The following is a 21,056-nucleotide window of genomic DNA, read 5'->3' as shown; positions in this document are numbered from 1 at the left end:
TCTTCTCAGCTCTGTTAGTGTCATGAAGTGTCTTCATGTTTGTAGTAGCCTTAAATTGCAATTCCTGCTTTTATTTTTTTATGTTTCAATACATATGTTGCAGGACATTATTATGATGTATGTGATATCTGATGCTCTCTCCCTCTCCTCCAGAGTACCCTCCTGTCCAGCCTGTCCCGTCACTTCCGCCGTGGCTCTGCATCGTCCTCGGCCAGCAGTCTGCTGCCCTCCCCCCAGACCAAGCCCACCACCCCAGGCTCCAAGGCCAGCCACGAGGGTCAGGAGCCCTTCATCCAGCTGGTGCAGGCCTTTGTACGCCACGTACAGAGATAGACCCACCACGTGGAGCTTACGACTAGGGCGAGGTGGTTTTCCTGATGAGAAAACTCTGGTCACACACGGCGTATTCTGCTCACACGTTCAGAGGTTGACTATACTGACACAGAGCCTCTACAATACTGACCTAGGACTGTACCATCCACTTTGGGTGAATCACCCTTGTGGATGATGATGATTCTGTGTAGCACTTAACCGTTCTCTTCTGAATGTGTACGTGCTGAATGCTACTTTTCACGGTGCAACAGTGTCGGTTCATTCTCTTCAGTTTGAATCCATTTTTATCAAGCTAGTCATTATTAGAATCTGCAGCACAATGTTCTGACATGGTGAACCAGTCATTTGGGTCATATTCTAAGCCAGGGTACTGTAACATCGGTCTTTGTGCCAAAGCCATTTGGGTGTTTAGAAAATACTCCCATACAAAATGGAGATACAACCAATGTGTTACACTTGAGATTCTAGCCTATACCCCAGTGGGAATGACCAAAGCCTAGGTCAAAACAGGATACAGCTGCCTACAAGGGCCAGCCAAAAAAAGAAGTACATTCTACAATGAGATACTGCAGAGAATTGAATTAGATAGCTAGTAATTAAGATCTTGGTGCTATTGAACATCAGTCTCGTTGACTGTCCCGTCTTTCCATCTGCCTAGTTTTATAGGCTGTTTCTGACAATAGTTGATTAGATTCAGAACTCCGTTATGGTATAGAAGCAACCCAGTTGAAACCAAGCCACATTTACGTAGAAACAACTTGTAGTAGTCTGAAGCTTGCCTAAGTGAGCTGCCCAGTTACTTTGTACGTATCTGCTATTTTTCTACATTTTGACATATAATGCATGGACGGAGGGATGTTTTTCTGCTTTCTATTCTTTTTTAAATATTCTCTATGGTTTTCTTTGTGCTGTGAAGTTGTTTGCATCTGCTTGTATTTTCTGACTCATCATTTGTGCATCAAGCACGATACATTACAAAGGAACTTCCAAGATTTGTATGTCTTTTATTTTAATTTTTATATGATAATAAAGTACCTTTTGTAGAGCATTACCTTGTGTCTTCACGTAGCCCAGGACAATTACAAATGAGAACTCACAAGTCAAACATTGAGGGAAAGACTATTTTCATAAAATAGGTCTGGGTTCGATCCCCGGGACCACCCATACGTAAAAATGTATGCACACATGACTGTAAGTCACTTTGGATAAAAGCGTCTGCTAAATGGCATATTATTATTATATTATTATATTAGATCAGTTATATCACATACACATGCAGAGAGAAGTTGACCATGTTAGGGGGTTACACTTGCAAATGTGTCTCTTAAGTTCTCATTCTGACTCATTCAGGTTCTAGCTTTATATCTGCTTTCAAGTTTGAGGTCTGAAAAATGTGTGGAAAATGTGTGTACGTATATGTAGTGTGTTGTTTGTGTGGGTGCACTGCAGTGGAGGCTCCTCAGAGGAGGAAGGGGAGGACCATCCTCGATCAATTTCATTAAGAAAATATATATTGATTATCAATTTCATTACCATTTTTTTATTTATTAAAACACACAGTTTTGCAATAAAGGTCTACAGTAGCTTCAACAGCACTCTGTATGGTAGCACCATGGTGTAGCCGGAGGACAGCTAGTTACCGTCCTCCTCTGGGTACATTGACTTCATAGGAGACTCGTGGTTCTCACCCCGTTCTATAGACTTACAAAGTAATTATGATAACTTCCGGAGGACGTCCTCCAGCCTATCAGAGCTGTTGTAGCATGAACTGACATGTTGTCCACCCAATCAAAAGATCAGAGAATTAAGCTAGTACTGAAAGCATAAGCTACAGCTAGATAGCGGTGCAGTGCATATAATGTGGTGAGTAGTTGACTCAAAGAGAGCAAGACAAAAGTTGAACAGTTTTGAACAAATTAATTTCTTCAAAAATGAAGGAGAAGCAAGAGAGAGAGAGAGCTAGCTATATTTCGTTGTATTTTTTGTTCCACTTTCACTTACTTACTAGCCAGCTAGTTTAGCCTTCTCAAACACCCAGCTCAAACAGAGAGGGATGCTATGTTAGCTAGCTGGCTATGGCTATCCAACACTGGAACTCTTCCAAGTCAAGATAAGCTTTTGGTTTTATTAATTTATTGCCACCAGGGCCCGCCGGTGTAACTGCTAAACTGCTTGCTGCTGACTGTACTGCATGATTGTAGCGGGTTTACTAACACGTTCTTTCTAGTAGTTATGTTGACTATGACGTTAATATGGTGACAACGATGTAGGCTGTGTTTAGCGGTTATGATGGTTTGGCTTGGAAAGCTTTTTTCGCTTGGTCACAGCCAGCCGATGTGTTGTGCCCAGAAGTCCAATATGAATGACAGTCATCCAATATGCTGTAATAGAAATAAGGCCATGCTCATAAAAAAAAAAATAATCCTCCCTCATCTTAAACGGCACCGACCGCCACTGGTGCACTGAAGAAAATGTTGAAGACAGCGTTGAAAGGGTGTGTTTACAACTGTGATGTGTGTGTGATTGAGTGAGTATGTACGTGTTTATGAGTGTGTGTGTGAGAGTCAGTGAATGAGTGTGTGTGTGTGTGTGAGAGTCAGTGAGTGTGTGTTGCTGCTGCCATCCCCTCCTGTGGTGGCGGTGCCAGAGGGCAGGGAGACGCTACAGACCGACCAGTTTGAGCAGGCGGCCAGCCTCCTCCAGGACCTGCTGCATGGTGTTCACACTACTGGTCAAGGCATTCAGCGGACCCTGCTCCACCACTTGCTGAACAACACACACTCATGTCCAAATCATCTATAAGTAACTTCATTGTACACAATTTTGTTGATACTTTAGGACAGGGGTTCTCAAACTTTTTGAGGCCGGGGACCCCTTTTGCTATAGCAGAACACAAGTGAGTTAATAAAACTCCTTGTATGGTATTTCTATGACTTCAGCATTGCATGACCGGACGTACCAAGTCTCGGGCCCTGGGAAGGAACATTTTAAAGGCCTGCCTCTTGGCATCGGAAAGAAGATTTAGCATTTTTCAAGCTAATTTCCTGCAATTCTACACATTTTGCCATGAGGCACAGAAAAACCTTTGCAGTGCATTTCTGGGGGGGGGGGGGGGGGGGGGGCAGTAATGCTAAAAAGTTAGCACTTGAAACAGTGGCCAGGTAAACAAAACCATAGCATGGATTGCTGTCATACCTTGTCCATAGACTGCTTACAGGTTAAGGAAACCAATATTTCATTTTGTCATTTGGGTGAAGTATCCTATTAAAGGTGCAATATGCAGAAAAAACTATTCTAATAGTTTGCCTAATTTCAGTTTATGTGATAAAACAAGCAGTCATTGTGTAGAGAATCATTGTACCATCTAAACCGCTGTATCTTTTCCATAACCTAAAATATTGTATATTCAGCTGTTTGAAGCTGGTGTACAAAACCGAAAGTAAAAGACACAAAAACGAAACGTTAGAACGGGAAGCATAGAAATAGCACACATAAAACATATCAACCGCTTCTTAGACTTGCTTTCAAGTCATTGCTAGACAGCTATTTTCAAGTCTTGCCATATATTTTCATACCGATTTAAGTCAAAACTGTAATTAGTTCACTCAGGAACATTCAATGTTGCCTTAGTAAGCAATTCCAGTGTATATTTGGCCTTGTGCTTTAGGTTATTGTCCTGCTGAAAGTTGGATTTGTCTCCCAGTGTCTGTTGGAAAGTACACTGAACCAGGTTTTCCTCTAGGATTTTGCCTGTGCTTAGCTTTATATCGTTATCCTAAAAAACTCCCTAGTTCTTGCCGATAACAAGTATACCCATAACATGATGCAGCCACCATCATGCTTGAAAATATGAAGAGTGGTACTCTTGTGTTGTGTATTTGCCCCAAACATAACGCTTCGTATTCAGGACATAAAGTTAATTTCTTTGCCACATTTTTTGCCGTTTTACTTTAGTGTCTTATTGCAAACAGGATGCATCTTTTGGAATATTTTTTTATTCTGTACAGGACTCCTTCTTTTCACTGTATTTTAGGTTAGAATTGTGGAGTAACTACAATGTCGTTGAGCCATCCTCAGTTTTCTCGTATCACAGCCATTAAGCTCTGTAACTGTTTTAAAGTCACCATTGGCCTCATGGGGAAATCCCTGAGTGGTTTCCTTCCTCTCCAGCAACTGAGTTAGGAAGGACGTCTGTATCTTTGTAGTGACTGGATGTATTGATTCACCATCCAAAGTGTAAGTAATAATTCACCATGCTCAAAGGGATATTCAATGTCTGCTTTCTTTTGTATAATTATTTTTAACCCATCTAACAACTGGTGCCCTTCTTTGCGACTGCGAGGCACTGGAAAACCTCCCTGGTCTTTGTGGTTGAATTGAAACTCACTGCTCGACTGAGGGACCTCGCAGATCATTGTATGTGTGGGATACAGAGATGAGATAGTCACACAGTGTGAGTCCATTCATTTATAAACATAATTCCACTTTGACATTATGGGGTATTGTGTGTAGGCCAGTGAAACAAAATCTCAATTTAATCAATTTGAAATTAAAGTTGTAACACAACAAAATGTGGAAAAAGTCAAGGGGTGTAAATACTTTCTGAAGGCACTGTATATTTATACACCTGGCTCTCTTTATAGGGGAGGGGAGGTATGAGCTGGCACGCAGAAGGGAACGTACACACACACACACACACACACACACACACAGACTCCCTCATTGAGACCCCTGAGTTCTGCCACACATGGACAGGGTTCTACACTCTCACAGATCAGACATATGGATTCATCAATCAAGGTTGTATCTTGGTATGTGTTCTGACACTGCATTGCAACTGAAGCATTGCACTACTAAACAGAGTGACTTTCCATCTTTCTTGGTCGTTGAATTCACTTCAGCATGCAGGATGATTGTATTGACCTATGCATGTTTTGTAAGCTACATGGGTAATATGGTTGAAGCAATGCACACTTCACAAGCAAGTGCACACTTCGGGAGAAGAGTAATGCATAGGGATGCAGCCACAGAAGGTATACTCTGTAACTGCTGTGGTGTCGAGAAAACGATGCTAATTATGCTGTGAGAATAAGGAAATCCGCTGACACTGTACTTTGATTATAAAGGTTTATTATATCAAAGTATTCCAGCGTCAATTTACAGATATCTGCAGACATCTGGAGAATAACCTGACCCAAACTTTAAATATGGTATTCTCCCCGTCCTTTGTCCCAAACCATAGTATATATCCTATGTAACCTGATATGGGTGTTTTCCCCTACAGACCAATCCCAGGACTCCACCTAACAGACTTTCTCTGCTTTAGGGTTCCCCTATAGAACTACTCTCCAGATGCTCCCCTTAAGCTGAGTTAACATCCTCTAAAACCATTTGCAACCATTAGCAAAGTCGTAATTGTCCAGATACCACACTGCGCTAACCTATTAGGTTGTTATATACTGTAATGGCATAAAAACTCTATATTAAACTAACAGATGGCAGAGAGAGAGCGAGAGAGAGAGAGAGAGAGAGAGCAGCAGGCATCGTTGGATTAGTGACAATGATTTCATGTGAAATGTGAATGAAGTGATGCAACAAGACAGACATGGCTTTTTAATGGGCAAGCAAAAACAAACGTAAACTATGTAAATAAACAGATAAATAATTAAAAAGGTAGAAGATAAGCAAATGAGTAAATGTAAGCTGTAAGTGAGAAAGACAGAGATAGATAAGACAGACACAGGCAGTATATTATATTCTGCAGAGTGGTTCATCCTTCCTTTTCTGTCCCCTTCCCTTCTTTCTTCCCCCCTTTCTCTAGTCTCCCCCTCCCTCTCTTCTGTGCCCTTCCTAGTTCCCTTCATTCTTCCCCCCTCTCTCTAGTCTCCCCCTCCCCCTCTCCTTTGTGTACTACTGCACCTTCCATTGAGAGCTTGGCTCTGGCGATCTCTCTGTCCAGGTCTTCTCGGAGCTCCTCGTTGCTCCGGATGCCCTCTTCCAGCTGCTGCCTGAGAAGCGTCACCGACGTCAGCTCCATCTGGAGGGCGTGGAGAGGCTGGTCACTGCAACACCCACAATCACAATGTATACATTACTATTTCACATACAGTATATACAGATAGATATTATCTACAGTGCATTCGGAAGGTATTCAGACCCCTTGACTTTTTCAAAATGTTGTTACATTACAGCCTTATTCTAAAATTGTATTTTTTGTAAATGTATGAATAAATTAAATATCACATTTACATAAGTATTCAGACCCTTTACTCAGTACTTTGTTGAAGCATCTTTGGCAGCGATTACAGCCTCGAGTCTTCTTGGGTATGACGCTACAAGCTTGGCACACCTGTATTTGGTATTCTTCTCTGCAGATCCTCTCAAGCTCTGTCATGTTGGACGGAGAGCGTCGCTGCACAGCTATTTTCAGGTCTCTCCAGAGATGTTCGATCGGGTTCAAGTCCAGGCTCTGGCTGGGCCACTCAAGGACATTCAGAGACTTGTCCCGATGCCACTCCTGCATTGTCTGGGCTGTGTGCTTAGGGTCGTTGTCCTATTAGAATGTGAAACTTCGCCCCAGTCTGAGGTCCTGAGCACTTTGGAGCAGGTTTTCATCAAGGATCTCTCTGTACTTTGCTCTGTTCATCTTTGCCTCGATCCTGACTAGTCTCCCAGTCCCTGCCGCTGAAAAACATCCCCACAGCATGATGCTGCCACCACCATGCTTCACCGTAGGGATGGTGCCAGGTTTCCTCCAGACGTGACTCTTGGCATTCAGGCCAAAGAGGTCAATCTTGGTTTCATCAGACCAGAGAATCTTGTTTTTCATGGTCTGAGAGTCCTTTAGGTGACTTTTGGCAAACTCCAAGCGGGCTGTCATGTGCCTTTTACTGAGGAGTGGCTTCCATCTGGCCACTCTACCATAAAGGCCTGATTGGTGGAGTGCTGCAGAGATGGTTGTCCTTCTGGAAGATTCTCCCATCTCCACAGAGGAACTCTGGCGCTTTGTCAGAGTGACCATCGGGTTCTTGGTCACCTCCCTGACCAAGTCCCTTCTCCCCCGATTGCGCAGTTTGGTCGGGCAGCCAGCTCTAGGAAGAGTCTTGGTGGTTCCAAACGTCTTCCATTTAAGAATGATGGAAGCCACTGTGTTCTTGGGGACCTTCAATGCTGCAGACATTTTTTAGTACCCTTCCCCAGATCTGTGCCTCGACACAATCCTGTCTCGGAGCTCTATGGACAATTCCTTCAACCTCATGGCTTGGTTTTTGCTCTGACATGTACTGTCAACTGTGTGACCTTATATAGACAGGTGTGTGCCTTTACAAATCATGTCCAATCAATTGAATTTAGCACAGGTGGATTCCAATCAAGTTGTAAAAACATCTCAAGGATGATCAATGGAAACAGGATGCACCTGAGCTCAATTTCGAGTCTCATAGCAAAGGGTCTGAATACTTATGTCAGTAAGGTATTTCTGTTTTACATTTTTTATAAATGAGCAAATTGATGAGGATTTTTTAAAATCAATTTTAGAATAAGGCTGTAACGTAACAAAATTTGCAAAAAGTCAAGGGTTCTGGATGCTTTCCGAATGCACTGTATATATTGAGATGCTGGTTATTGTAACACACACACCCAAAAAAAAATTTTTCAATGCCACAGCAGTAAGATCACACCAACCAAAGCATTTAAAAAGAAAGGTTGGTTTTGAGTAAGCCTATTTCAATTATAAAGTGGGGAAAAAAAGTATTTAGTCAGCCACCAATTGTGCAAGTTCTCCCACTTAAAAAGATGAGAGAGGCCTGTAATTTTCATCATAGGTACACGTCAACTATAACAGACAAATTGAGAAAAATCTTTCCAGAAAATCACATTGTAGGATTTGTAATGAATTTATTTGCAAATTATGGTGGAAAATAAGTATTTGGTCACCTACAAACAAGCAAGATTTCTGGCTCTCACAGACCTGTAACTTCTTCTTTAAGAGGCTCCTCTGTCCTCCACTCGTTACCTGTATTAATGGCACCTGTTTGAACTTGTTATCAGTATAAAAGACACCTGTCCACAACCTCAAACAGTCACACTCCAAACTCCACTATGGCCAAGACCAAAGAGCTGTCAAAGGACACCAGAAACACAATTGTAGACCTGCACCAGGCTGGGAAGACTGAATCTGCAATTCCATATAAATACCATATTTGGAGGAGGATTCGTTTTTTGGGGGGAAGTATTACATTTTACAGATGTTGGAATCTGTCTCTTGGGTCTTTGATACAGTGCTGAAGAAATCAACTGTGGGAGCAATTATTAGGAAATGAAAGACATACAAGACCACTGATAATCTCCCTCGATCTGGGGCTCCACGCAAGATCTCACCCCGTGGGGTCAAAATTATCACAAGAATGGTGAGCAAAAATCCCAGAACCACACGGGGGGACCTAGTGAATGACCTGCAGAGAGCTGGGACCAAAGTAACAAAGCCTACCATCAGTAACACACTACGCCACCAGGGACTCAAATCCTGCAGTGCCAGACGTGTCCCTCTGCTTAAGCCAGTACATGTCCAGGCCATGTCCAGGCCCGTCCAGAAGAGGATTGGGAGAATGTCATATGGTCAGATGAAACCAAAATATAACTTTTTGGTAAAAATTCAACTCGTCGTGTTTGGAGGATAAAGAATGCTGAGTTGCATCCAAAGAACACCATACCTACTGTGAAGCATGGGGGTGGAAACATCATGCTTTGGGGCTGTTTTTCTGCAAAGGGACCAGGACGACTGATCCGTGTAAAGGAAAGAATGAATGGAGCCATGTATCGTGAGATTTTGAGTGAAAACCTCATTCCATCAGCAAGGGCATTGAAGATGAAACGTGGCTGGGTCTTTCAGCATGACAATGATCCCAAACACACCGCCGGGCAACGAAGGAGTGGCTTCGTAAGAAGCATTTCAAGGTCCTGGAGTGGCCTAGCCAGTCTCCAGATCTCAACCCCATAGAAAATCTTTGGATGGAGTTGAAAGTCTGTGTTGTCCAGCGACAGCCCCAAAACATCACTGCTCTAGAGGAGATCTGCATGGAGGAATGGGCCAAAATACCAGCAACAGTGTGTGAAAACCTTGTGAAGACTTACAGAAAACGTTTGACCTGTGTCATTGCCAACAAAGGGTATATAACAAAGTATTGAGAAACTTTTGTTATTGACCAAATACTTATTTTCCACCATAATTTGCAAATAAATTCATAAGAAATCCTACAATGTGATTTTCTGGATTTTTTCTCCTAATTTTGTCTGTCATAGTTGATGTGTACCTATGATGAAAATTACAGGCCTCTCTCATCTTTTTAAGTGGGAGAACTTGCACAATTGGTGGCTGACTAAATACTTTTTTCCCCCACTGTATTTCGATAGAATATAATGTGGAAAAAAATCCAATCTGTGATAATAATCCTTTTACCCGTCTTGTTCCTTGACGGTGCGGACCAGGCTGGAGTAAAGCTGCTGCTCGGCCCTCAAGGCTTGGTTCAGACAGCGGTGCTCCATCTGCAGGTCAGCCAACGACGGCAGGGCCTGGGGAGGGAGTGGCACAGTTCAGAGGTCACTGAAAGGTCAGTTACTGTACAAAGGTAATATTCATTGGGCATGCAATGGTAGATATTTTAATACATTTCACAATGGAAAACAAAAATGAGGTATTCTTATTGGACAAATCCAGGTAGTCCCTCCACGAGTCAGTCCGTTTTCTTCCTTTGATGCTTAATCAACATGATCCAGGTCATGGCGGGTTTATTCTCATGCTTGAATGTTTTTTGACATGCGGACCAAAGAGTGAGCCTCTTCAGGTTGTGGTTATATTATTTTCACACAATTAAACCAAACATATCACAAAAGGTTGTGCGACATCTTAACACTTGACTTTGATACATCCAGACATTACCATTTTGCTGAAGATAGATGGCACATTACAGCTCATAAATACGTTTCAGGCAGGGCTTGCTTTTTTGTGGTGCTACCTTTTGCTGGATGTCTCCACCGATGATGGTTCTCTCCGTCTGAGGGAGGTCAGGGAGTGAGCGCTCGACCCCGGCTCTGGCAGCCTGATCCTGGGTCTCACGGGTCTGGTTGTCCCCTGTCTGGCCCAGATGCTGGTGGAGGTCCTGTCACCACACACATACAGTGCTTTCAGAAAGAATTCAAACTCTTCGACTTATTCCACATTTTGTTGTTACGGCCTGAATTCAATATGGATTAAATATATATTTTTTCTCACCCATCTACACACAATACCCCATAATGACAAAGTGAAAACATGTTTTTAGAAATGTTTGCTAATTTATTGAAAATGAAATACTAAAATATCAAATGTACATAAGTATTCACACCCCTGAGTCAATACATGTTAGAATCACCTTTGGCAACGATTATAGCTGTGAGTCTTTCTGGGTAAATTGAAGTGCCACTGGCCATCCACTCACATTTATAATCGCGTCCTTGGTCTCAAGAGTGGTGGTGAGGGAGTCTATGCTGGCCGCCTGGACCTCGATACGCCCCTCCAGCTCAGACAACACTGACTCGAGATCAGCCAGGGACATCTGGAACACAGGAAGACATCAAGGTCAGTTTTGAGTTTTTCCTTCTAATGGTTAAATATTAGGATTTGTGGAGGGTAAGCTGATTCTAGATCTGTGCCTAAGAATGACAAGCCAACAAAAGACCAAAAAAGTGATACACTTTAAATGAGCAGGGGTGTTAGTGTGTTCTTTTAGTTCACCTTGAGTTCATTCTCCCTCTTCAGAGCCTTGTTGAGAGCATCAGTCTTCTGAGCTAGCTCCTTCTTCAGGATGACCAGAGTCTTCTTGGTGAGAGGGACCTTCTCCATGTTGTCCTCATTGTTGTTCTTCTTGGAGAGCTCCGCTACAGAGAGGGACAGAGCAGTTGCGGACAATGTTAGTGGGTTACCTTTCCCAAAGAAAGCAACGTTCAACCAAAAGTTTTCCCCCCGTTTCCTGAATGCTTTGAAAATGCCTTCCTCCTTTGCTTGAAGTCATTGATCTCACATTACTGGTGACCTGCCTGTAGCTTTAAGAGATATGAGTCTCTCACCTTCCCTCTCCTCCAGCCTCTCCTGCAGCACTTGGATGGTCTGTCTGAGCTCCAACACCTGAGGCGGTGCAGGCTCCTTCTGCCCTAATTCAGCGAGGAACTGGTCTCTCTCCTGCCCACGCTCCAGAAGTTTCTTGAAGAGGAAATCAAATGTTTAACACACAAGGAGCTCTCTAGTTCATAGCCTTGCAATTGAATAACCTTGCAATTATCTTTATTCAATGTTATTGCAAGAGAAGTCAGGAATGGTCAACGATGTGTGCAGGATTTTGTTCTAGCCCAGCATTAACACACAAATAACCAAAGTGTCTTCCATTTTGCGTCCGTTTGAGCTGGGCAGGAGCAAAATCCTACACATAGCGTAGCCAGCACCCATCTAAATCCTAAACTCTTAAAAATCATCCCCCCACAATTTACACAATAGTACATTTTATACAATGCATTTAACCAAATAATTGAGTAGCGCTTTCAGTCCCACTCACGTTGATGATGGAGTCTTTCTCCGTCAGCAGGGCCCTGAGCTCGGCAATCTCCAGGTAACCCTCCTGTGTTGCCGTGGAACTATGTTTCTCTGCTGAGGCCAGCTGCTGCAGGTGGACAAACAGCTGTCTCTTCAGCTCCTGGATCTCCTGGGCGCGCTCAGACAGTGTGCGGTTATAGTGCTCCGCTGACTCCTGGTAAGACAACACAGACATGAGAGATCATAAAACTAAACCTTCTGTAGAAATGACAAATAAATGATGAATGTGTTCTGAGACAGAGTGGAGGATATGAACGTGTATGTGTGTGTGTACCTTGAGAAGCTGGTCCTTGCTGCTGATGGTGGCAAGCAGGCCCTCCACGGTGCTCTCGTTGTCCGCCACCAGCCTCACCCGGGCCTTGACCGCCTCTGCCAGCATGGCCTCCGTCACCTTTAACCTCTGACCCATCTGCTCCGCAAGGTCACGGGCCTGAGACTGGGATTGGCTCAGCAGGGCACTCGCCATCTCCTACACACAGAGAGGGGTGTGGAGAGAGGCAGAGAGAAAGAATGAGTTTAATATTATTTTTGTTCAACCTTTATTTATCCAGCTTTGTCCCTTAGAGATAAACCTTTTTTTCCAAGAGAGACGTGATCTAAGATAGCAGTATATTATTACTGTATGACTGTGTCGAGTGAGTGTCCGTATTTGTGAGTATGTTTTTAAAATAACTACTGCGTTGTGAGTATATTGCAAACTGTGTGTTTGTCTATGTGTTATGTGAATGTATATCTACGGGGGTGTGTACGTAAGTATGTGTCAATGTGTGAGTGAGTGAGTGAGTGAATGAGTGGGTGAGTGGGTGGGTGGGTGAGTGGATGGGTGAGTGGGTGGGTGAGTGAGTTGGTGAGTGGGTGCGTGCGTTCGTTCGTTAGCATGTTTCTCAGTGCGTGTCTCAGCAGCCTACCTCCATGTCCTTGGTCTTGCCCTCCAGGGAGAGCTGCAGCTGGCTAATGATGGCGTCCTTCTCACTGCAGGCCCGGTTCAGGTTGTCCTCCACGTCCTGCTTGGCCCACTGCAGGTTCTTCAGCATGTTGGCCAGGTGCTGCAGCTCCACATCCTTCTCCTTTATCAACATGTCAAAACTCTGGAGTGAGGGAGAGAGAAAATGTGTGCGAGACCAAGAGGTGGAAAAGATTGTGCCATCTGAGACTTCATTGAACATGCTTTTTAGCTTTAAGGCAAGGGGGATCTATATCAAATCCTCTCAGATCTCCACAAGTGTCTAGGGGTTGCAAACACCCGCTAGAGAGGTAGTGTGAGCACTGAGCAGTCAAGGTAGTGTGAGCAACACTAGTGGTCCCTACATTGATGGTGTCCTCATTGTGAGACAGCAGGTTGTTGAGTCTCTCCAGGTCCCTCGCCTTCTCCCTGAGTGACAGGTGCAGCTGGTGGATCTCGTTGTCTTTCTCTTCTAGCGCCTCAAACTTATCATCCAGCGCTTGCTGTGGAGGAGCAATAAAAAAGGCTGATATTGAAGACTGCGGATGCTTACAACATTCTTTGTCAGATGAGACGGAGCTAGAAAACGAGAGAAAGTGTGTGTGTGTGAGTGAGTGAAATATTTCATTTTAAAAAGACATTGATGGAAAGCACACCTCCAGAGCCTTCTCTTTCTGTTTCAGTTGTTCTCGCAGCTTTGACAGCATGGTGTCGCTTCCCCCAGGACTTCTGCTCTGTTCCATGTCTCTCGTCATGTTCATGTACTCCTGAGAGGAAGAGAGAGCGAGAATAGAGGCATAGACAGAGAGAGAGAGGAGGGAGACAAAAAATTGAGTGTGAAAGAAAGAGGAACAAGATAGAATAGAGAGACAGAAAAAAAAGATCCCGTGCTAGCACACCTTCTTTACCTAGTTTCACCCATAGAATCTATAGAACGGGCCTCTTCAAATGGTCAGGGTTAGAGGCTCTAAGCCCCTTCTATAGATTAGATTATATGTCCATGGTGTCACCTAAAGTTTCTCAGGTTCTCAGACTATCCATTTCTTCTTCATTGCCCTCCTGCAGTATCTCTCTCTACCTGCAGCTGCTGCTCCTTGTCGGTCAGGCAAGTGGTGAGGCGCTGGATGGTGACCTCGTGGCCCTGCAGCCTCCTCTTGGTCTGCTCCAGCAGCTCCTGGTACTGCTGCTTCAGGCTGCTCTCCCTCTCGCCCAGCTCCCCAGTCAGCTTCTTCAGCTGGTTCTGCACCTCCTGGGGGTTAGAACAATGACACTGACTGTGAGGGAATAAAGTGGTTACATTTCAACCAAAAACACATACAGTATTTTCAACGTCTTGTGCTCATAAAGTACATTGATTACAGATGGGGTCAGGAGTTTTCTTTCCTGGTCGGGTCACGTGGTTAGCAAAAGCACTGAAAATAAGTCACCCTCATCTTTTGGGCAAATGGCTTTGGGTAATACAGTCTGCATTATATTACATGCGGCTAAAACCATGTAATTACGTGGTAATAAAACAAACAGCACACCTGCTGCCAGCTTGCCATTATCAAAGCTTTCCCGCACAACGACACAATATAAATTCCTCCTATGGGCTTACATTGAGGGCCTTGTCCCCCTTCTTCTTCTGCTGCTGGAACTCCTCCAGCTCCTGGTCCAGCTGCTCCTTGGCCTGCTGCAGGTCGGACAGCTCCTGCTCCCGCCTCCAGAGGGAGCGCTGCAGCTTCTGGGCCTCCAGCAGCTTGGTTTGGTGCTCCCCTTGGAGCTGGGCCAGCTCCTCCTGCTTCTCCATCAAAAGGCTCTGGTGCTCCTCCGCACCCTGGGGGGAAAGCATGAATATGGTGGATACAGTTAGAGAAGCAGGAGACCTCTTTTTGTCTTTTTAGTGTGTGAGTGGTGTGCGTGTGGAGTCTGCTTTTGTGACCTTTTGCGAACACGCAGATACACATATTCAGTCCCTCCAGGATAGCAGGGAGATTTTTTTTGTGATATTTGCGGGCAAAAATGCTTGATTTTGCAGCGACAATTCTGATATTTGCATGGCAATATGCAATGATTTTCTCCAATTTGTCACGAAAATGCGCTGACAAGGGAAAAAGTTTGTTGACGTGGGGCTTGATTGAACCATATGAGGTAAATGTGCGATGACTGGTTGAAATTGCGAGCCCTCTTTTTGTACAGCGGTGATGGGTCAGTTTTATGCGCTAATATTGCGCTGATTTTACTGTTTTATGAGGTAATAGTGCACTGATTGGTCAAATTTCCAGAATAGTTAATTTGGCAAAAAAGGCTGTGATTGCGGAATCCTGGAGGGACAACACATTGGGATTACAGCAGATTGCCTGTCAGATCTTACAATGCCTTTATAGGTGTTTAGCTAATGACATCATATGACATAGCAAGCCTGACTGTGCAGTGAATGACGTGGCACACAGCCATTGGTTGATGAGTTTAATGCGACTGCAATGTATTGAGCCTGGAATGTGGCCAATGCTAAGTGTCTGGTCTGACGACTTACCTGGTATTTCTGGAGCTGGTCTTTGTGCACCATCTCCCTGGCTTTGGCTAAAGCCTCGTTCCTGTCCTCAATCTCATGGCACAGCTCTTCAATCTGGAACACACACACAGACAGACAGGTTAGTGTGACGATGTTACATAAGCCCTCCGTCTGCATAACACAGATGGCATAGCATATGGGGAGAAACTATAAAGGTCAACATTCTGTAATACATTGATATAACAGTATATTATCATTTCACATGATCAAATCGTGTTGTCATGGTCAACATTCATTAGAGAGACAAAAGCATTTGAAAAAGCAATATACAAATCAACCTTACTTCTTTGTCTTTTTCCTTGAGCACCAGAGTGAGTCCCTGGATGGTTTTGTCTTGTTTCAGAGCGTTCTTTTTCTCAGAGGTGAGCTCGTTCTCAGTGTCCTCCAGCTTACCAGACAGCGCCTATTAAAACACACAAGGAGTCAGGGACCTCAAGTAGCCAAAACAGTAGATTAATCTGCCTCTAACATGTTAGATTCGTCATAATGGTACATTTTGAATCCACCCCTACAAAGTGCTCCTACCCCATAGCCATTTCTGTAGAACTGGAAGGATGGCCTAGGTTTAGCCTATTCATTTCAAAATGGTGGAAATTCCATGGTGAGAACATTTATATATGTTATAAAAACAAAGCGCTCTGCATTCTCTCTTTCCCTCTCAATCTACCTTGTTGTTGTTCTGGGTGTCCTCCAGGGTCTTGGAGAGGTTCTGGTTGGTTGCGCTGAACTGGTTCATCTCCTCACTCAACTGCCTGTTGGCTGTCTCCAGTCTGCTCACCTCACTCTGCTGCTCATTGAAACCCTGGAAAAGTAAAGCACAAGATTCAGGAACATTTGTCAACAAAGAGGGATGAGTTGGCTAACGAAGGCCAAAAGGACAGTGAGTTAACAGAGGGTTATAGTATTGTGTCCAATACTAGGACACATGGGCACAGAACAGCTTTGAATCCCATTTAGTTATTGATTTTAATCAGTCAAAACAATTTATGATCCCAATTCTGTATAAATGAGCGCAGCATTCAGTCTGGTTTAACCAAGCTACATTTCCAGGGCCTTTAAATTCTCTACAGAGTAAGGGTCTGGGCTGACTGGACAACCTCAGCTCTGAGTGGCATGTAATCATCCTTAAACTCCTCCGTGAGGTCCTGGAGGGACCTCCACTCTGCCTGCCTCAGTCTGTGCCAGGCCCCAGGGGTGAGGCTGCGTCCTGGGGGAAGCGGCTGTCCGACGCTGGGCCTCCTACGCAGGATGGGGATGCGGCTTCTGGGGGCAGCTGGCACCGGTCGTCTGGGGATGGAGCGCAGCAGCTGCAGCAGGTCAGAGATGATGGAAGGCTGGGCTCTCTGGGGTGTGGTAATGCTGGTAGCCGGGCCAACTGAGGGTAAACGCTCCCTCAATGGTATCTTCGACTCTCTGCGTTGTCTCTGTGGCAGGGGGCACAGGGGTTCTGTCTGTTGAGGGTGGTCAGGATTGAGGGACTGGAGCGAGGCTGAGCGAAGCCTGGAGCTGGGAGAGGAGAGAGTACCCTTGCGGTAGACCAGGTCCAGGTACATCAGGCTCCTGGAGCGGAGCCGCGCTGACTGGAGCCAGGGGTTCTTCACCGGGCAGAGATCTGTCCCTGCCTGCACCCTCCTGGGGGCTGAGCTTGACCGACCTGCGACTCCCCTTCGACCACTCGGTCCACCCAGGAGGTCCATACTCACAGAGCGCCTCCCCCGACCATCCCCCTCCCCCGCACCTTCCTTGGTCTGCCCCTCTGACGTACACTGCCCTCCCCCGTAATCCTCTGCGCTTCCACCACCTTCAGCGGACCTCCAGAGGGGGACCTTAACATTGTTCTCCTCCCCCACATCGGGCCTCTTAGGCGGGGGGTTGTGGCGTCCGTAGACGTGGGCCACGCACTCCTTCAGGTGCTCCCTCTCCTGCTGCAGCTGTTGCACCTGAGTGGCGTGCTCCTCCTGCAGCCTGCCTATCTGCACATCGCACTGCACCACCCGCTCCAGCGTAAACACACACTTGCCGCACAGGAACTCTGAGGCCTGGCCGTCAGGGTCGCGGTCGACCTCGTGCCCCAGCACGTGGGACAGGATGACCTGGAGCTGCCGCTTCCCCGACGGGTTGAAGATCCAGCGGCACTGGCTGCCAATGAGGCGCACGCCGCATACGCGGCACGGGTCTTTCATGGTGATGACTAGAGATCACAGTTCAGTGCAGACACACTCAGATAGGCTCCTTGTATAAATGCTCCGATGTCCCGCAATCGTCAGCTTGCCAGCCACGGCACACAGAAAATGCTCTCTCTCCATCTCTGTGTCAGGGACAGCGCAGTAAGCTCACAGTTTAGTCCAACACAAATAGACTCCTACAGACTCTCATAAACACTCCGCTGTCCCATGGTCGTCAGCCTTCTAATCATGGCACACAGCAGACTCTCCCTCTCTCTCTCTCTGAGTGAACAGGAGAGACTGACAGAGCTCTTCCTGGTGAGAGCAGCATAAGCGTTAAGACCTATTCCCTAATCCCTCCTCCACTGCCCCACACATCAGACTAAATCCCCTGGACTCGACCGACTGTGATCTCCTGTGTTACGGCTGGCTGCTGTCCTCGTAATCCTGCCCCTTCAGACCCCAGGCCTGTCTACCCAGCCTAGCTGCCCTCACAAGGACAACAGGCTCTGGGTTGGCCCTAGGTCTATATAGGTGAAGACTGACTTTGACTGGGGGTGGGTTAAGGTGTGGTAGTAGCTGGTAACCTTATCCTTGGCTGTCCTTCTGTAAATCTGATTTATCCAATTTGAGATTAAGAGATGGCCTCACCTGGTCCTCAGTCCTCTGTGCCACCACCTGCCTCACCTCAGAAAACATGATAGGGTCACAGTGATATACTGCCTGACCCTTTAGACCTCTATGTGTGTCCCTCTCTGACACTTTCAAATACACACACACAATCTTCAACAACCCACCTGGGGCCTGGCATCCTTTACCCACTTAAACCATCTAATCTGACAGACAGCCCAGACAGAAACCAACAGGGGTTATATTATTTATATAAAGTTCCTCCATGAATAACCCTGTGAGGGCAACACTCGCTTGCCAGGTGCTAATGCTGTATTAACTTAGTAGTCTGAGCCAAGAGAGAGGAGCAAACATGGGCACTGCCAGAGACAGACTTACAGATAGCGTCCACTCCTACTGTCTGAAGGGATAGAATAATAATACTACTTTGACTATCTTGCAGATTAAATTCATCTTCTGGTTTGCTCTGCTCCCAATCTCACCCCAGAAACAGACACACTCAACTAGAGTGGGCCTCTGTGACATAAGGCTAGGGCAAAGAGGCCCACTCATTCATTTGTAATAACTTCTGTGCAGTTGTGAAATAGATCACCTCCCTTCAAATACATAACTCAACCTACAGTACATGGCAAAGGCATAGTCAACTTGGAAGAGTGACCTTGTGTTTTGACTATGCCTTTAAGTGTTTCCAGTGCTGCCTATCACCTCTTTGACTTCAACATCTTTAGCCTGTCTGTCTGACGTACTGTCATTAACCCACATTTAGGCAGTGAGAACACACAGCTGTTTCAGAGGACATGGAGGAAGCTTTCCAGGTTAACAGCATAGCATCACAATGCCACCAAAAGGCAAAGCAACTGGTCATCTTATGCAATGATTATCAGATATATTTATTTCTTCCAGCAATATTTGGTCTTAGTTTGTGGATGGTAGAATTTAGACATCTGACAACTGGGCGATTCCACGCCTGGACAGCCGGAAAATATTTTTGGTATCTTACATTGTTCTGGCAATATTCACAAGGAAACGTCATTGGGAGGAAGGATGTTTGACACAAACAGTTTTTGAGAAAAGCATGATGAAAGTGACAATTCTAGGCCCTTTTTTGTGCTGAGCGATTAGTGCTTTTTAAGGTCGGTTCAGCTTCGGTTCGATTATTTTTAAAATGATCACAGTTTTCGATTTCGATAATTTTTTGGGACATTAAATGCACTATGCATTATTTGGGTTGAATGCTGTAACATAGAATAAAACAATGAATAACCATTACATTTACGTCATTTAGCAGACGCTCTTATCCAGAGCGACTTACAGTTAGTGAGATTTCTTTTCATTTCTTTTTTTTTTTCATACTGGCCCCCCGTGGGAATCGAACCAACAACCCTGGCGTTGCAAACGCCATGCTCTACCAACTGAGCTACATCCCTGCCGGCCATTCCCTCCCCTACCCTGGACGACGCTGGGCCAACCATGACAGGGAACTAAACTAACGTTTTCCATTGGTGGCACTGGTGCTACCAACTTTTTCAGTTGGTGGCACCAGCACATAATTTGGTCGCACCAATTTTCTTATACATTTTTTAAAATAATTGATAATGACCTGGCCTTTGTCCCATAATGTGCCTGCATTCCATACAGAACCAAGCTAAGAATGACTGAGCCTGCCTGGCAGGGTTGGTGCTACAAAGCCAGAGTCCCCTGATGGGAGAGCATAATATACAAGGAAATTCTCAAAGCTGCTAATGAGAACCTTGATGACCTTGTACCTAGCCAGTGGCGATTCCGGTGGGGTACCCCCACCCAGGTAGTGGCAGTGCTGGCAACACTGGCTGCAGTAACCCATGGGGAGGGGGTCACACTTGGACAATCAGAGAGGGGAAATATTATTGTGGCCCTGGTGGCACAAAATAATCAAAGGTCTGACTGCACAGAGAGGCGTGGGAAAAATGGTTACAACGGGGGACCAGAGTGAGGGTGGATCGAATCTCCATCACCTAGGACTTGACATAGGTTAATCAAATCTCAAATTTGTGTCAATTTTTGCTCAATTTTGCATGCTTTCTCAAACAGCTGTAACTGTATATGCATTCGTAAATCAGGTCCTTTCTTGAGTTGGGCTCTGGGATCTAACAACCATTGAGCATCTGAGCTTATGGTTGATTGTGGAAGAAAGGGGTTGAGTGTGTTAGAGTATGTGCGTGTGTGTGTGTGTATCCCACATCTGTTGCAAGGGGGTAAGGATGTTAGGGAGAATATAGGATGAACCACAATAATTGTTTGCTAAAATAATAATTGCTTGACAAAAATGTAATGTAATACAATGGCAATCCGGGTTAAAGGTAACAATCCTTCACATGAACTGCCGACGTTATTACGCATATTAATTTAATGATGGAAATTAAGATATGCAATATATTTGAATAGATACAGTATATACAGTAGGGAGAACAAGTATTTGATACACTGCCGATTTTGCAGGTTTTCATACTTACAAATCATGTAGAGGTCTGTAATTTTTTATCATAGGTACACTTCAACTGTGAGAGACGGAATCTAAAACAAAAATCCAGAAAATCATATTGTATGATTTTTAAGTAATTAATTTGCATTTTATTGCATGACATAAGTATTTGATCACCTACCAACCAGTAAGAATTCCGGCTCTCACAGACCTGTTAGTTTTTCATTAAGAAGCCCTCCTGTTCTCCACTCATTACCTGTATTAACTGCACATGTTTGAACTCGTTACCTGTATAAAATACACCTGTCCACACACTCAATCAAACAGACTCCAACCTCTCCACAATG

At 44.9% G+C, this 21,056-nt stretch overlaps 2 protein-coding genes across 3 annotated transcripts in view; one reads left to right on the top strand and one right to left on the bottom strand.

Moving 5' to 3' along the window:
• The window catches only part of LOC311099950 (nucleoporin NUP188-like), a gene marked incomplete at its 5' end in the record, with an annotated part of 64,588 nt that extends 63,207 nt beyond the window's left edge, over positions 1-1,381 (top strand). For both annotated transcript variants that reach the window (XM_084140671.1, XM_084140670.1), the window contains one exon: positions 154-1,381. In XM_084140671.1, the coding sequence (XP_083996797.1) occupies positions 154-333 (180 nt within the window). In that variant the 3' untranslated portion in view covers positions 334-1,381. The remainder of the gene's footprint in view (positions 1-153) is intronic.
• LOC311099369 (myomegalin-like) lies at positions 356-17,636 on the bottom strand (the record flags this gene model as incomplete). Its single annotated transcript, XM_084140079.1, has 18 exons — positions 356-408; positions 6,253-6,395; positions 9,791-9,903; positions 10,347-10,490; positions 10,809-10,925; positions 11,105-11,247; positions 11,437-11,569; positions 11,919-12,110; positions 12,231-12,425; positions 12,865-13,044; positions 13,265-13,402; positions 13,556-13,666; positions 13,978-14,148; positions 14,497-14,715; positions 15,415-15,507; positions 15,737-15,856; positions 16,121-16,255; positions 16,551-17,636. 18 exons carry the CDS (start codon positions 17,634-17,636, stop codon positions 356-358), a joined length of 3,486 nt encoding a protein of 1,161 aa, XP_083996205.1.
• Positions 17,637-21,056: the final 3,420 nt, after the last annotated feature.

This window comes from Coregonus lavaretus (genome assembly GCF_964263955.1).
Source record: "Coregonus lavaretus genome assembly, chromosome: 24".
NCBI lineage: Eukaryota > Metazoa > Chordata > Actinopteri > Salmoniformes > Salmonidae > Coregonus > Coregonus lavaretus.
Note: the sequence above shows the minus strand (reverse complement) of the source record. Positions and strands in the feature narration are given on the sequence as shown.